Raw genomic sequence first — 17,256 nt, forward strand, 5'->3', positions numbered from 1 at the left:
TATGATAACAGATAAGCTATGTTGATCATACGTATTACAACAATAGGCCTATTAACAATCGTTTCAAGCTACAATTTCAGTTAAGTTATGAACAATTGGATATGTCATAAATGGGGCGTTTAAAGTATTATTCTAGATTAAGGAAAATTCCAAGAGAAAAAAATATTTGTTTATTTAAGCTCTATAATAATTCGGTTATGACTTTCTCAATGACCAAATAAATCGTGTAACATTCTTTGAGAATGATGCTACGTTACGTTATTATTATTTATAATATATATTGTGATTATCGGCCGTACACGTAATTGATAAACAGAATTTTCCCGAAAACGGGGTTTTTTATTATAGTTAGAATCAGGGGGAAAAAATTATAAATACCGAGGGGGATTCGTTTTTCTCAAAAAAAAAAAATACTTTTCCGTTAAAACTGAAATTTTTTAACAAAATATATATTATACTTTATATAAACATAATACATTTTTTTTTTAAAACCGAAATTTTTTAACATGAATTCAATTCAAAAACAAACGGAAAACTCTCAACAAGATAATAATACAATGAACAAAAAACAAGAGTTATATAAACAACAACGAAAAAATTCACAGCATGAAGGAAATCAAAAAATCATACTGGATCATCCAATAACTAGTGAAGTTGAGGAAGATAAAACTTTTTCAACTCCTCTCACTAAAGAAGCAATCGAACGTAATTATAAAGTTTTTTTTTTTATTTAAATTAATAAATAAATTCTTTTTTTAATAACAAAATGATTATTATTTTTTAGGTTTAAATAGTTTAAATGGTTTAAATAGAAATAATAATAAAGAAATACGGAGACTTTCAACCACAGATTCTATGCAAGAATTTCTTGAAATTCCTGATTACAGTAAATATTAAATATTTTATTATCGTCATTTTTTTTTTTCGCATTAATAAAATAACTAATAATATTTTTCTATTTTAAATAGTTCCAAATGATGATGAGGAGGAAACGGATTTCTAATTAATAATTCATTATACAGTATATACTTGTTTATATTTAAATCAAAAACATTTACTGTAATTTAATCACGCATATCATTATATGTAATATTTATCACTTTTTATCAATCTGTAAAGATTAAACATTTTATTATAGATAGATTTTTTTTGCATCGAATATCATTTTCGGGTTCAGTTATGTTAGAATACCGTAGTTTATCATTTTTTACCCAAATATGTGACAAATACGATGGGCGGGTTCGGTTATAACCGATCATTAACTGGTCTTTACCGATTCGGACTTCGGTTTCCGTAAATTGATTACAAAACTGTCGGTATAAGCCGAACGTTCATGAATAACGGGAATTTTTAATTTTATTTGATTTTGTCGCTACTGCGTAAAGTTAAAAGCTGTTTAATAAAACGTTATATTCATTTAATATATATCATTTATTGAGATTTCATTTACAATTCACTAAATTGAAAATGTTCTTTATCTACAAAAAATAAATTCTTAACTAATGGAGTAAATGGACTAACTTTCTCAACTCAATTTATGCGAGATCCACAATAATTTAAAATTCACAATTTTGATACCATATTACTTTCTCCAATTCCCAAATATCGAGCGTGTTTTCTGAGGTCTGGTCGAATAAATCTAGATTCTTCGTAAGGCTGAGGTCTGATAGCTGTTTCCAAATATCTAGACTCTTGGGATGTCATTTGAATAATCACCACCATTCGTCGTCAGGCTGTTGAGAATATCTAGGTCCGTTCCGTCCGTAGCCGCCACGCCTGTTGCTACCGCCGTCAAACTGCTGAGAATTTCTAGGTCTGTGCCTGTTGCTACCGCCATCAGGCCGCTGAGAATTTCTAGGTCTGTGCCTGTTGCTGCCGCCGTCAGGCCGCTGAAAATTTTTAGGTTCACGGCTGCCACAGGTTGATGCTTCGTTAATTTTCCTGTTGCTGCCGCCGTCAGGTTGCTGAGAATTTTTAGGTCCCCAGCTGCCCCAGGCTGTTTCTTCGTCAGGTTGCTGAGAATTTTTAGGTTTCCAGCTGTCCCAGGCTGATTCTTCGTCAGATTGCTGAGAATTTTTAGGTCCCCAGCTGCCCCAGGCTGTTTCTTTGTCGGGCTGTTCGTCAGGCTGTTCCAAATATCGAGAACTGGAAGTTGATTCCGAATATAATTGAGGTTGTTTTTTGGTATTTTCATTATCAATCGTCTCAGGTAAGTGAGATAACTCGTCATTATTAAGACGAGGTCTTGATTTATCATTTGGTTTACTATTAGTATCCAAAAGATTCAAAAAAGTTTTCAATAAATCTTCATATAATTCCTTTGGTAAAAGTTTTCTGTAAGGTAATACATTATCAGTAAATTCCTTAGATGATAAATTATAAAATCTAATAAACGGAATACATTGTTGTAATGTATTCTTTAAAATTTTGATATCATTTTTTGAATAGTTTGTAAAATCGGAAGGAAGTTCGGGATTTTTAGCGAGACCCCATTTAATCACTCGTTCCCAAATTTGAACTTCGTTCATTTGAAGATAATCATTTTGAATAATAGATATTAAAAGTTTTTCCGGAATTGAAGAAAAATTTAGGGATTTGAATATTTTAGTTGGTTCTTTGGATATTAAATCAGTACAATATTTTTGAAGTTCCAAGTAAGAATTATTTTCAAAACTTGTTTGATATATTAAACCAAAATTTTCTTCCATCCATTTTGTTTTATTCTCAATTAAAAAGGATTGTAAATAAACGACTAATTCTTGAAGACTTAGTATACAAGCGGCACTTAAAATTTTAATTATATCTGAAGTATCACATTCCTCCAAAGAAATTTTTCCTCTATAAATATAACTGAGAAAAAGAAAAAATTATAAATATATTTCTACTTTCTAAAAAAAAAAATAACGAACTATTTTTTATTGTTTTTACCTTAAAATTATTTGAAAAATTTCCGGTGAAATATTTGGTAATTTAACGTGCTCCAAAATTCCATCATTTTTCTTTTTATTAGTTGACAAAATTCTTTTCAAATAAGGGGAACGATAATATAAAATAACCATATGCGCCCGAAATATTTTTATATAAGGATCATTACCAACTTCAATAGTAACATCATAATATTCTTCATCATTTAGAATTTCAAGTAAATTTTGGGTTAATTTTGACGAAAGTTTATCATCAGTCATTTTTAAGTTATGAAGAAGAAATTGTCAAAAAACTGAACAACTTTATTTTGTGATTCATTCGCAATTCAGGTTATGTGCTACATGCCGATCTATCATCAAATAAATATTTAGAAAGGTCAAAAATTCAAAAGGAAGTGAGCAATATTGAAAATCATGTGCGCTATATGTATGTGCACGCTAATATGTCCAAATCTATCCATAGTAAACAAGCACTTTCATAAGAACTAAGTTCTAATGGACTAACCATTAACGGCTTAACGCGTTTTTGTGGCTTACGCAAAACCTCGATCATTATCTGATGTGTGCGATGTGTGCGTAGAGTATGGCAATAATCAAAAATCATGTGCGATTTTTTGTTTTTTAAAAATTTTTTGATATTAGCAACCCATCTGTTATAATTTGTGCGCAAATTTAAAATGATAATGCCGACCAGCATTACATAGTGCCGGTGTGCCGATCTCCCCACCTATATATATATACAGTAACTCGGGCCTCGGGCATAGTCTCATACTATACATGTTATGCAACTGCTGAATGTTGTTATTATTAATTTTTTTTTTTTTTTTGTTAACAAATCATTATACTTCTTTTAGGCTTAATAAACTGTATAATTATTTAATTAATCATTCTATTTCTTAAAATCATTTTTTTTTTTAATTGAATGGTTCCAACGATAATGAAAACACTAATTAATAATTCATTATATATATTTATTTATATAAATAAAAAATATTATTGCAGAACACAATTTCATTTTATTCACTTTTGAGATGATATTAAATATCACTTAATTTATTACTTTCTAATTGAATTTAGAGTGCCGTACAATGTTTTATTAGTTTTTACGCAAATATGCGACAACTATTACGAGTCCAATCACCGGTTTTTACCGAATTGGTTTTGTTCTATAAAGCCAAAGATTTATAAATATTTATTTTTAATTACTGTATGTATAATAATATAAAAAATATTCTTTATTTATTGCGTAATTTTAGTATATAAATAGTTAAAGAGAGCTATAAAGATTATGTCATTTTTAATCATTACAAGCACTACAAATTACAACAATAATTACAGTGTATAAGAAAATTCTTGTCCGAATTTTTAATTTTCAAAATATAAATTCTCATTTTAACCTGAGATCTATATCACTCTCCGAATGCAAATATCGAACATATATGTTTCTGTGATTCATCCCAAGATCCTTTAGTAGTTTTAGGCCATTCCGCTTTTTAGTTTTATCCCGATTTTTTAATTCTTCGGCACCATTATATTCCCGCTTTTTATGTTCTTCAGTAGGTTCTTACCACCACGTTTCTTCAACCAGAGTTTTAGATTTTTCGGTAGGTTCCACCCCTCTTTTAGGTTTTTCGACGGTAGGTTTCACCCACTTTTTAGTAGACACCCACTTTTCATTGGGGTTTTTGGCAGATTTCACCCACTTTTCATTAGGGTTTTTGGCAGATTTCACCCACTTTTCATTAGGGCTTTTGAAAGGTTTCACCCACTTTTCATTAGAGCTTTTGGCAGATTTCACCCACTTTTCGGTAGGTTCCCACCACTCATTTTGTTCTTTGGTAGGTTCTTCCCATTTTTTAGGTTCTTCTTCCAACCAATTGTTTTGTTCTTCGGTAGGTTCATCCCATTTTTTAGGTTCTTCGGTAACTACTTCCCACCATTTGCTTTGTTCTTCGGTGGGGTTTTTCAACATTGAATGTCTCAACTTATTAAGTTTTTCTTTTAATATTTCTTTCGATTTTCTAAGTTCTTCCCGTTTTTTACTATCTTCTTCAGTGACTTTCCAATTATAAGAAGTCATATTAACCATAGATTTATTATTTTCAACTTGATCACTAACATTCTCATAATTTGGTAAACTTAACTTAATGTCATTAATTATACGAGGTCTTGATTTATTTTCTGGTTTACTATTAGGATCTGAAAGGGTCAAAAAAGTTTTCAATAAATCTTCATATAATTCCTTTGGTAAAAGTTTTCTATAAGGTAATACGTTATCCGTAAATTCTTTAGATGATAAATTATAAAATCTAATAAATGGGATACATTGTTGTATGGTATTCTTTAAAGTTTTAAAATCATTTTTTGAATAATTTGTAAAATCAGAGGGAAGTTCAGGATGTTGAGCGAGTCCCCATTTAATCAATTGATCCCAAATTTGAACTTCGTTCATTTGAAGATAATCATTTTGAATAATAGAAATTAAAAGTTTTTCTGGAATTGAAGAAATATTTGGTGATTTGAATATTTTAGCTGGTTCTTTTGATATTAAATCAGTACAATATTTTTGAAGTTCTAAGAAAGTATTATTTTCGAAACTTGTTCGATATATTAAATCAAAATTTTCTTCCATCCATTTCGTTTTATTTTCAATTAAAAAGGATTGTAAATAAATGATTAATTCTTGAAGACTCAATATATTAGCGGCGTCCAAAATTTTAATTATATCTGAAGTATCACATTCCTCCAAAGGAATTCTTCCCCCATAAATATACCTGGAAGAAAAAAATTTATTAATATATATTTCTACTTTAAAAAAAAAACTATTTATTTGAAATTCCTTATTACCTTAAAATTACTTGAAAAATTTCCGGCGAAACATTTGATAATTTAACGTGCGTCAAAGTTCCATCATTTTTCTTTTTATTAGTTGACAAAATTCTTTTCAAATAAGGGGAACGATAATTTAAAATAACGATATGCGCTCGAAATATTTTTATATAAGGATCATTACCAACTTCAATAGTAATATCATAATATTCTTCATCATTTAAAACTTCAAGCAAATTTTGAGATAATTTTGATAAAAGTTTATTATCAACCATTATAATTATTATTGAGATTTTTAAAATTTAAATTGGAAGAGTTGAAAAAGAAAATTATTTATTTTGTAAATTAGGCTAAGCAAGTACTACGTAAATAATATATGCAAAATTTGATGTTTTCATGTTGTACAAAAAAAGTTCAGGGCAAATATAATTGGTTTGTGATAATTATGTGTAATTTTGTGCCGATCAAACTAGTCACTTGTTTTGTTTTTTTATGTATATCGGCCCTAATTTAAATAATTCAACAAAAATTTTTTAATTCTTTTTAATTTAGGATCTTAAGCACATGTTGCCAAATTTGGGAATTATTGAATAAGAAGAAATCAAACAATTTATTGAAAATGAATCGGAATAAAAATATTCCTTGGATTTAATCATACGAAAATTTCGTGGTTTCAAAAGAGTCGTTCTCAAACTTATATAATATTTTAATTATAATTTCGGCCGAAACGTTTTCGCCCAAGTTTCTCCCAATATAAAATGAAACTTCTGAAACCCAAATTTGAAAAATGTTTTTGTAGATTATTTAGGCGAAACTAGTTTAGTGGTGTACAATATTTTTAAGCGTAACTATAAGTAGTAAATTTAAATGTTATGCGTGATCGCATGGATCAATATAATCATTAGTCATAAAAAAATTTTATGGAAAATTTTTTTTCCACAGAATAAGTAAATTGAGTTTATTTATATGAAGCAATTGAAACATGGACGCCTGCATAATAACGCAGTTTATCCGCCCTACCCAATAACTATATTTTATAACCTATTTTTGTAATTTTTTCTATAATATTTTTTAAACAAATTATATAAAACTCTCTATTTTTCTAAGAATAAATTCTCTCAATTATAATAAATAAATTATTTAATAGTAAAAATGAAAAACAAAACAAATTTATTAAACAGGATACCCGTAAATAAATTTTCTATTTATAGATTGAAAATTACAGAATATTGAAAATTATTGATAATTAAATATTCTGAGTAAATGGGGTTTCTTCTTCCAATTAGTTACCATCATAAAAATTCCCTGCTGTAGGAAGGGACTTAGAAGGAATCAGTTATGTGATTTACAATGGTCAAAAATTTTTGTTAAATAGAGAATTGCATAATTAGGCCAAATAGGGAAGGATATCATTTTAGTTTTATTGCTACAAAATAATGATCCTGAAGAATTTAGATCTATACACCAAATTATCAATTAACTTCACGCAGATTTGATTTTTTTGCATAATTACAATTTTTCTGATTAAAAATCTTTTTGTTACTATTAAATAGATCTAATGTTCCAATATAGTTTTTTACAGGTCAAAAAATTCAAATGCTTGTTTATCATTTATTTTAGAGTAAATTTTTTAAAATAATTTGAGATCCAAGGCAATATGGATTAAGGATGCCAAAAGTTTGGTTATAACCGATCATAACCGGTTTTTACCGGTTCGGTTATCGGTTCGGTTTCAGTCCAAGACCGACCGGCCGGTTAACCGTTGGTTTTATAGAATATATTAAAGCAAATTTCAAAATATACAGGACACTTGAGAAATTTGATTGTCGGGTTGTCGGGTAGCCGGGTTACTCATCAGTAGGTTGTTTATTAGAAAAGTATAAATAACACGTGACGAGTATAATGAATAGTAGTATATCAGATTATATAATAACCTACTGCCGAGTAACCCGGCTACCCGACAACCCGACAATCAAATTTCTCAAGTGTCCCGTATATTTTGAAATTTGCTGTAAAAATTTACAATTAACCTATCGGTTTTTTTGACCCGAAAAAAAAAAGATTTCATTGTTTATTGAGAATATCATTAAAAGCTATGATTTTAGTGTTTTTGTGTATAGTATTCTCGCGTGATTTTTCGTTTATCTGAAAAATCACAACATCGGCGTTATTGTTGTAAAAAAAATTGCGTAAACTTAAAGAATATTATTCAAAAAATTATAGTTAATACTTTATGGCATTATTTTATTCAGTTTTGCAGTAGTTTTGCAATCAGGTTTGTAGTTCAGTTTTACCGGTCGGTTTTGTGGTCGGTTCGGTTTTGGTTGAAAACTGCAGTTTTAAAACCGAAACCGAACCGAACCGACCGTTGGCATCTCTAATATGAATAGAGGTCAATTCATCTTATTTTATTTATTAGTAAATTTTGAGGATTAAAAAAATTCATCTCAGTAAGATGTACTTAAATATTGAATACTCATCATTTACACTTTTGGAGATTAAAATTTCTATCGAATGCCTTATAATCTACACCCCTGGTAAAGACAAATCAAATTTATAAAAGATATTTTTTAGTTTTTAAATTTTTTTGTTATTTTTAATTAAATAGATGTTTATGATATGTTTGTTAAGAATAGGTCGAGAGAGTTTATGTTAATGGGAAACCAAAATAAATGGTGGATGAAAATTTATGAATAAATCACTTAAAATTTAATATCGTTTAATAATATATTAATAATGATCTTCTTTTGTAATAATGTTCTAAATTAAAAAATTATTCTTGTATAAAATAAATTTATTAAGTATCAATTGGTAATGGTATAGATTTCTTTCTCATTGTAATCCTATAACAACAGAAATAATTATATATTAGTTGTTCATTCTTTTTTCATATTTCTTCTAATTCAGTTGTAGATAAGCGCTGTAAAGATAAATAAAATCATGAATGTTAGTGTTCGATTATGTTAAAAGTAATTTAGAAAAAAAAAAATAAATAAAATAAATAAATTTTATAAAATCAGTGCCAAAAAGTACTGAAGAAGCTGTTTAATAAAAGAAAAGTGTCCTTAAGAAAGTAAACCATAATAATTTTTTATTTATTGAATATTTCAACGTGAAATTTAATTCGTGAAATTTAATATGTGAAACTTTAATACGTGAAACGTGAATTGCTACTCACTTGACAGATTGAATTCTTCGTGTAAAGCAAAGGTATAATTTGTTCTTACTAACTGAGAAAATATTTCTATTATACTTTCTTGTAAGTTTATTTTGACTATTTTCGACTCTTTTTGTGATAGTTTCCAATTTCATTTTTGCTAGACCGTAAACTAAAAGATTAAAAAAAAAAAATTAATGATTATAATGTGACGATAAACTTTTGAAAAAAATTTGATTATTACCTTCAAGCAATTGTACATTATTTTTATATTGCTCAACCAGAAAGTATTTATCATAAACACAAGAGAGAAGTATATCCACACAATCAGATATTTCTGAAGAACCTAATGAATCTAATTCACGTCTGATACATTTGGATAATTAAATTTCCTACTTAATTGAAAACCGTCATTACAATTAAAATTATGTATACCATGAAAATTTAATATTACGAATTTCTTTAAAACAAAACATTTGTTATCAGTCACATAAATTCTTGGATCGGAACTTTCACTATCATCAGAATACTCCACAAATCTACATATACCTGAAATTCCAATTTCAATTCCACGAGTATGATAATGACTGGTTTCAGGATTATGAACAAAAGTATAATTTTCTTTTTCATCTTTTAACAGTTTAATGGGATAAATGATAGTAGTTCCTCTTTTTTCATTTGTTTCTTTTGTTGTTCCTCTTAAATCCGTGAAAATCATGATATTCCAGTGACTCCGTAAAATAACTGATTTATCTCACGGTATCCATACCATAAAGCCTTTAATATACTTATTTGACTAATGATGATTGATAGACTTTTTACCTATCTTTTTAAATAAACACCACCCGTGAGAATATCAAGAAGATAATATAAATTTATTCAATGAAGTAATCAATTGATAATCAACGTGTAACATACGAGACTATTATCACGTTATACTGGTGACAAAGTTTACGGATGATGTGATCAGCCGCAGTATATCGTGCTTGCCCGAGGCTTTTTTTTATTATTTTTTTTTATTTCCAGTTTTTTTTTCAAACCCAGAAATAACTGTATTGTCAAAACAATTGTATTGTCAAACAATTGTATTATGCAAGATACTATACTCCCTAACTATCTTATTGTGTATTCGAAAAAGTATTTATATACTCTCAATATACTTTTTTTTTCATCATCTTTTTTTCGTCAGCTAACAATATTATATATACACAATATACACTTTTGTCGTCTTTTTTTTTCAACACTCTGCCTAGGCTTTTCTTCTATCTCTTAGGCCCTTTTCTTTACGTCTTCCTTTAGAGAGTGTGGGTTGGGTTTTTGTGTGGTTTTATCATATTTTTTTTCATCTTTTTTTTAGGACTATCTCTAGGTTTTCTCTTGTTAGGTCTTCTTTTAGACCCTTTTTTTTCATTTCGTTGTCCTTTTTTTTCGTTTCGTTGTCCTTTTTTTTCGTTTCGTTGTCCTTTTTTCATTTTGTTGTCCTTTTTTTTCGTTTTGTTGTCCTTTTGCTTTCGTTTTGTTGTCCTTTTTTTCTTTTTTTTCCTTTTTTTTCGTTTTGTTGCCCTTTTTTTTTGTTTTGTTGTCCTTTTTTTTTTGTTTTGTTGTCCTTTTTTTTTCTTTTTTTTTCCTTTTTTTTCGTTTTGTTGCCCTTTTTTTTCGTTTTCGTTGTCCTTTTTTTTCGTTTCATTGTCCTTTTTTTCCATTTCGTCATCCTTTTTTTTCGTTTCGTCATCCTTTTTTTTCGTTTCGTCATCCTTTTTTTCATTTCGTCATCCTTTTTTTCATTTCATCATCCTTTTTTTTCATTTTGTCATCCTTTTTTTTCATTTTGTCATCCTTTTTTTTCGTTTCATCGTCCTTTTTTTCATTTTGTCATCTTTTTTTTTTTGTTTTGTCATCCTTTTTTTTTGTTTCATCATCTTTTTTTCACTTCATTATCTTTTTTCTTTTATTTCGTCATCTTTTTTTGTCATCTTTTTTTTCATCTTTTTTTTAGGTCTATCTTCTCTCTGTCTAGGTCTTCTCTTTATTAGTTCTTAGGTATGTTGAACTGTTTTCGTAAAGCTATCTGGTGAAGGTGAACAAGTGGATGCAATGATCAAGGAAGTTACGGCAACCTTGTGAGCTGGCAGGTTTATCTATGATAACTCTGTTATCTGACGGACCTGGCTGAGATACGAATAAGATCTTCTCAGTGTTGAGGTCTACTATTCCGCAATGAGGAATAGTTATGTGTCTTCCTCAACTTTGACTCATGCAATTGATTTGTTCTCATTGAGGACTTTTGGATTCAGAGAACTGGAAGCGCTTCGTGGCCACAGTTTTACTGTGAACGTCCTTCTCTGTTTTCAGAATTTCTGGATGATAACAAATCTCTTGTGTGTCCAGGAGAGATGTCAGTGAAAGAACGCAATAACCTAAAGCTGTGTTTTTGTAAGTTCTTTCAAACAGATACTTGTAGCTATACCTTTTATTGTGCAGTTTTCAGGAACGGACGGTGAAAATATCGACACTAATATATAGGAAGAAGATCCGAACTGCTTCGTTATGTTACTCGATACTTTAGAAGGATACTGCCTCACGTCACTACCAGATAGCAGGATGAAATTCTTAAGTAGAGTACTTAGCAAAAGCTAACCATCCTTTTTAATTTATAGATGTCCAGAAATTTTGAAATTCTTTTCTAAGCTTTATCATTTAATTTCCTGAAGTTCTAGCTAAGTGAGTGCCAATATTTTCTTTAATAGTAATTGGAAAATCGCCTAACTTTGTTAATATATGATATATTCTGGTATCATATAAATCCCAAATTATTAACATAATCCCCTCTTTCAGACATTCACCTATAATAAGTAATTTTCATCATTATCAATAAATTCTAATAAGAATATTTTTTCTATTTCATCAAATTTTTTTGATGCGATTTGTAAACCATTTTCCATATAATATAACCTAAGTAAATATAAATTATTCAATTTCACCGTAAAAATAATTTGATAAATAACACATAACTTTGCTATATAAAAACTTACTTAATAATATTAATTCCTCGAGTAAAACAAAGCTGTAATTTACTAACTGAAAACGTATCATAATTGTACTGTTTTACATATTTTTCTTTATCTTCGACTCTTTTTGCAACTAAAATTATAATGATGTATTTTTAACATAATTATGATTATATAGGAGATTAAGAATTTAAAGTTTCTCACCTTCGAGTGATTGGACATCATTTTTGTATTGTGTGACCAAAAAATATTTGTCGTAAACACACGTGAGAAGTCGTTTCATACAATCTGTGCCTGAATCCGTATACCAATTATCTAGTTCATCGTCTAATAGATTGTGGATATTTAAATTTCTCGTTCAAATTAAAATAATCAAAGTGACTATTAAATTCAAAATTATATATTCCACGAAAGTTAAATATAATAAATCTTCTTTGTTCAACATCATCATCATTTGTAACTTCTATAAAGCTACATATTCCTGAAATGCTATCAGAATAATAACAAGTAACATTGTTAAAAATATAATTTTTCTTCTCTTCTTTTAGTTCAAGACGATAAAAAGCAATTCCTTTTTTAGCTTTTTTAGTTGTATTATCAGGAATTGTAATACGTTAATCATCCTTTTCTTAATTAGGTGTATTAGGTGGAACAGGCTGCTCCTCGCTTTTTCCTTGAACTCGGCCAATTCTTGCGTAAATTCAAGCTTTTCTAAAAAATCGAATTTTGTATTATCACGCTTATTTTCTTTCATATCCTCGTTAACGTTTCGCGAGATACGGTGACAAGAATATAATATTCATCATCGTTCTTATGTAAATTTGATACATCAAAGGACCATCTAAATGCATCACTCTTTTCATCCTCTTTTGCATCATCATCGCCTGTGTTGAGTTTTGATTCTTGGTTAAAGGAAGGGGGCTTATGGTTTTTATCGTAAAACTTACTAATAGTAAAATTATGATTATTTATTCTAAAATAAGCAAATTGTTTTATCAATCACATCAGATTTTTCGGATTTTTTATTATCAGACTCTTTCATATTGAATGTGCGATGATCAGTATTTTCCAATATTTTAATGCGAAGGTTTGCTTTTTTTTTAAAAATAAATAAATAAATAAATAAATTTTTTATCGATATACCGCATATTTAAAATATTCCAAATAATTATTTACCCGTATCAAATGTAATGGCAAATTTTCCATCTTGACAAATTGCAATTCGATAATCTTCTTTCTTATTAGTATCATCATTAGTATTGTCGCTCTTATAGCTTGAGTTCTTTTTATTATTAAATAAGTTTTGTAATTCGTATTTTTTTAATCATATCTTTAATTATATTCTTAATTATCATGACGATCTTGATCATTATCAACGTTGGTCTCATTGTGTGGGTTTTCATGTTTTTTGTTAAAAGACATTTATCAAATATTTTAATTCGTTTAATTCGGAAAGTTGAATGAAAGCGAAGAAGGAATAAGCAAGAAGTAATGTAAATTTCAGTTTTTTTGCAAAATAAAGTTTTTTTCATTTATCTAATAATTGTTAATATTAAATTTTTTTATTGAAAGATCCAAAATCAGTAATTTTATTCCCTGTTCAATAGATACAATATTTTCAAAAACATTATTTGCATAAATATTTACCCGAAAAGTAACGTACGAAAAAAGATAATACAATGAACTGGGGTTGAGTTCGTTGAACTAAAACAAATATTAATTGAAATCAGGGGTAGTTAAAAATACTGTATTTGGGTCTTTTTGCAACAGTATTAGTAATGGTTAGTATAAGAGACTAAGCAAAAGGGAATCGTTAATCGATTCAAATTATCTAGCCTAATTCTGGTCAAATTATCATCTAATGCGACCTAGGGATGCGTCATTTCGGTCACGTGCTTTTCAAGCTTTTTAACAATAAAATAGTATTAGATAGTTACCTATGTAGCTGTATCTTTTGCATCTGCTGTAATTCGTTTTGTCTTTATCATAAAAACAAAAGTAAAAAAATAAGGTTAATAAAATATGACTATTTTACAAGTGTTTAAAAAATTGGCTAAAATATATTTAATATTTTTTTAATAATACCTGATTAATTAATCGGTTAAATGGTTAATCTGCTGCTGTAGGGATGGGAACGACTCGCTCGGTTCGTTTCCATAATCGGTTTTTGTAACTTCGGTTCAGACCCAAAGTCAGTACATATCAAAATTTTATCAAAACGACAAAACCGATTTGAAACCGATGTACCAAACCGAATGGAACGAACTAACTGACTCAAGTCGCTAAACTCGAACTTTTTCCTTCCCTATTAATTGGTTTTAACCGGTTAAAGTTTTTTGGTCGGTTCCAACCTCTATCATTGTATTTTATTGAAGATTCTTATAAGGAACCTCTCGATACAACTGGTACTTTGTCGCCAGTCTTGGATCTTCCCACAATAACCCGGCCAAAAGAATTATTATATTCAGGATTTATTATATAAAGTTACTACTAAGTTATTTGATTATATAGGAATTCAGTATCCTATTTTAATTTAATGAATGAAAAATTTTGTCAATTTATTGAAAGAATATAACATTTATTATTCTAATTTACGAGGTGCTCAAATACAAAGTCTTATCCTGAATTCAATTTGCCATAAATAAATATATAATCGTAAAACTATGTTCAGTTAAAAAAAAAATACGTTATTTGACGAAAAACTATCACAAGTTGCTAAATCGACTAATCTTTTATCCAAAAAAAATAGAAAGTAACGTAAATAACGTGGGCGAAGGTTTTTATATTAATAATTTTTTATATATGACGGCTATACTAATTTTCGCCCCAGTTCCCATTGGATCCGACGTGAATCCGGATGATTACAAATGATTACAAATCAAAAAAATTCCAGATGTTGATCAATCGAACCCGGTTCACCATCCAGAATTAATGAAAGTAGTACAGCCATATCATTGCTAAAATCAGAAATTGATTTGACGTCAGGCTGACCGTCTATAAAAAAAAAATCTTAAAAAAAGATTCGATAATTAATTCCAATCTCTACATAAACTTCCATTTTTCTTTATTAACTATCGACATTTTAGATAAATTACTGCTGAGCGGACCTTTAAGTCCGATTTTATTGACTTTTGAATTTATAATTGATGTATGATTGTGTTTGTTTGGCAAATCTACATAATGCATGCATGATCTGAAACTTTTTCATTAAATATATTTCGGATCAAAGAACTTCCTCATAGTTAATTAATTAATTAATTCATTGTTCATGCTTATCTATTATGCATATTATTAATCGGAATCATTTGGGATAAGTGATAATATAAAAGAATTTAAGTGATAAACAGATGTGACATTTAATTATATCCTTTTAAAACTTAATTTAGTAAGTAAAATGGAGATTTTCGGAACTAAAGACAAAATTTTTACTATTTATGGTTAGCAATAATATATCTTTATCTTTACAAAATAAGTAACGCAATAAATGAAAATAACGAATTTGTTCTAAAGTTAAACCTCTTCTAATCCGAAATAATCATTCTCGGGTTTAACATTAAATCTAACTGCCGTATGACTATTTGTAATTTCATTAGGACGATCAGTACATTCGGGTAAATTAATTCCACTTTTCGCAGTACTTCGCAATAAAGCTATATGCTTAAAGCCAATATCAGATGCCAACCACCACGCTTTATTTTTACTAAATAATAGTGGTAAAAGCTCAATAACTATCATTATTGATGGTATAAATATCATTAAACCGATCGTTAAAATCGGGTTACTTCCTCCTATACACACTTTATGCGTAACTGTTAAGGAACCAGTTGATCCACTCTTTTCTATCCATTCATTTACGTTAATGAGATTATCAACGGGATACATAATATTTGCAGCTTCTAAACGAGCTCCAAAATATCGTATAGCTGCTGCTGTTCCCAATTCTTGTGCACAGGTAACGTTTCTTGCTTCACAGTTCCATTGGTTAAGTAATTGTTGAAGAACATTACTAGAAATTATATCATTATTAACATTATATGTAGGTCGTGCTAAAACCTTTTCCATTATATTAAACATCTCATCTCTAAGTTCATTTAAATCTCTCATCTCATCCTTTCGCAACAGAATTTCAGCCAGTTGTTCACCACGAGGTAGATTTTCCGGATAGACTATTGTTGTACTAGGAAAAACTCCTCCTTTTAGAGTTATGGAACAAACCAGTCGTATAGAGCCCGTTTTACCAGGCAAATTGCACATATCCCATAAAAGAGTTTTATTGTCTTTACTAGCTTTTGTATAAATTATTGTTTCTTCCTGTATAAACTGTTCCGTATTGCAAGAAGGATTTGGATCAACATCACATTGAGCTGTTATGTATTGCATGTTAACATTATCATATTTCGCCTCTACTTTCCACTTTAATAAATTATCTTTAAGATTGCTACCATCTAATGCATCTTTAATATTGTTAAGTGTTATTGGTAGGAATGCTACCTCTTTGTTAGTAGCAGCAGTCTTTTGAACCCAACGTGCTAATGAATTATATTGAATTGAGGATATCCCACTCAAGAAATCTTTTGGTAGAAATGCATTATTTAAGCTTACACGCAGTTCATCATTTGGAATTGTTGGAACTTGTACCCATTTAATTGGGGAACTATAATAAACATAAGACGTTCCTAACTCAGATGCAGCATAACCACCAACACCAACGCTTGCAAAATATACTATTAAAGTACTTGTATATAGAAATATCTGGTAGAATTTTCCATATTTTTGTTCTTTGTAATCTTCAGTTCCACTTTTTTTATATTTAAATATAGTTAAACATGCTGCTAAAATCCGTCCTGGAGTTTGTTCTCCACTCATGATCGCATGAAGAGGAATTCCATGACTTTTAAGTAAAAAATAACCCTGCACGTAAGAAAACATATGAGCAAGTGTCGCTTGAGCCAGTGCACCAAGTATAATGGCCACAATAAATGATCCGAAACTCATCAAATACTGAAGCTCAGGAGAATAATTTGGCTGTTCTCCACAAACCTCGAGCAAAACACCCCATGTAAATATTATTGCAGTTAAGATTAATCTTATTAATGAATCCCGCCATTGCCAAGTTGCAAGTGGCACATCTTGAAGATTTCTCAGTGACATTCTACAAAGTATGAACTAAAAACTTATAGATATTTGGATTTATAATACATTTATATATAAATAATTTTATTGAAAAAAAAAATCCATGAATCGATACTGATTTCTTGTTATGGTTAGTATTTTACCATCAGTATTTTGAAACAAATGAAGAAGCTGTAATACAAAATTAATAATCAATTTTGTTGAA

The 17,256-nt window shown here is 28.9% G+C and overlaps 6 protein-coding genes across 6 annotated transcripts; 1 reads left to right on the forward strand and 5 right to left on the reverse strand.

The window, feature by feature from the left end:
* The first annotated feature begins 402 nt into the window (after positions 1-402).
* On the forward strand, positions 403-1,448 carry OCT59_014145 (uncharacterized protein). The gene is made up of 4 exons (XM_066141982.1): positions 403-705; positions 785-886; positions 969-1,021; positions 1,120-1,448. Exons 1-3 carry the CDS (start codon positions 507-509, stop codon positions 1,001-1,003), a joined length of 336 nt encoding a protein of 111 aa, XP_066002055.1. The 5' UTR covers positions 403-506; the 3' UTR covers positions 1,004-1,021; positions 1,120-1,448.
* OCT59_014146 (uncharacterized protein) lies at positions 1,394-3,185 on the reverse strand (the record flags this gene model as incomplete). The annotated part of the gene is made up of 2 exons (XM_025308485.2): positions 1,394-2,850; positions 2,929-3,185. 2 exons carry the CDS (start codon positions 3,183-3,185, stop codon positions 1,713-1,715), a joined length of 1,395 nt encoding a protein of 464 aa, XP_025179689.2. The 3' UTR covers positions 1,394-1,712.
* Positions 3,186-4,138: 953 nt separating this feature from the next.
* OCT59_014147 (uncharacterized protein) lies at positions 4,139-6,056 on the reverse strand. Its single transcript, XM_025316835.2, has 2 exons — positions 5,772-6,056; positions 4,139-5,698 (listed from the first exon to the last, which is right to left on the reverse strand). The coding sequence occupies exons 1-2, from the start codon at positions 6,026-6,028 to the stop codon at positions 4,489-4,491; spliced, it is 1,467 nt and encodes a 488-aa protein (XP_025179688.1). The 5' UTR covers positions 6,029-6,056; the 3' UTR covers positions 4,139-4,488.
* A 2,494-nt stretch (positions 6,057-8,550) lies between these two features.
* On the reverse strand, positions 8,551-9,628 carry OCT59_014148 (uncharacterized protein; the record flags this gene model as incomplete). The annotated part of the gene is made up of 4 exons (XM_025325759.1): positions 8,551-8,596; positions 8,932-9,082; positions 9,155-9,265; positions 9,346-9,628. The coding sequence occupies 4 exons, from the start codon at positions 9,626-9,628 to the stop codon at positions 8,551-8,553; spliced, it is 591 nt and encodes a 196-aa protein (XP_025179687.1).
* Positions 9,629-12,668: 3,040 nt separating this feature from the next.
* OCT59_014149 (uncharacterized protein) lies at positions 12,669-13,340 on the reverse strand (the record flags this gene model as incomplete). The annotated part of the gene is made up of 4 exons (XM_066141984.1): positions 12,669-12,860; positions 12,922-13,010; positions 13,095-13,200; positions 13,296-13,340. The coding sequence occupies 4 exons, from the start codon at positions 13,338-13,340 to the stop codon at positions 12,669-12,671; spliced, it is 432 nt and encodes a 143-aa protein (XP_066002056.1).
* A 1,915-nt stretch (positions 13,341-15,255) lies between these two features.
* On the reverse strand, positions 15,256-17,069 carry OCT59_014150 (uncharacterized protein; the record flags this gene model as incomplete). Its single annotated transcript, XM_025325757.2, has 1 exon — positions 15,256-17,069. One exon carries the CDS (start codon positions 17,067-17,069, stop codon positions 15,429-15,431), a length of 1,641 nt encoding a protein of 546 aa, XP_025179685.1. The 3' UTR covers positions 15,256-15,428.
* Between the last annotated feature and the right edge of the window lie 187 nt (positions 17,070-17,256).

Source organism: Rhizophagus irregularis, chromosome 21 (assembly GCF_026210795.1).
Source record: "Rhizophagus irregularis chromosome 21, complete sequence".
In the NCBI taxonomy this organism is placed as follows: domain Eukaryota; kingdom Fungi; phylum Glomeromycota; class Glomeromycetes; order Glomerales; family Glomeraceae; genus Rhizophagus; species Rhizophagus irregularis.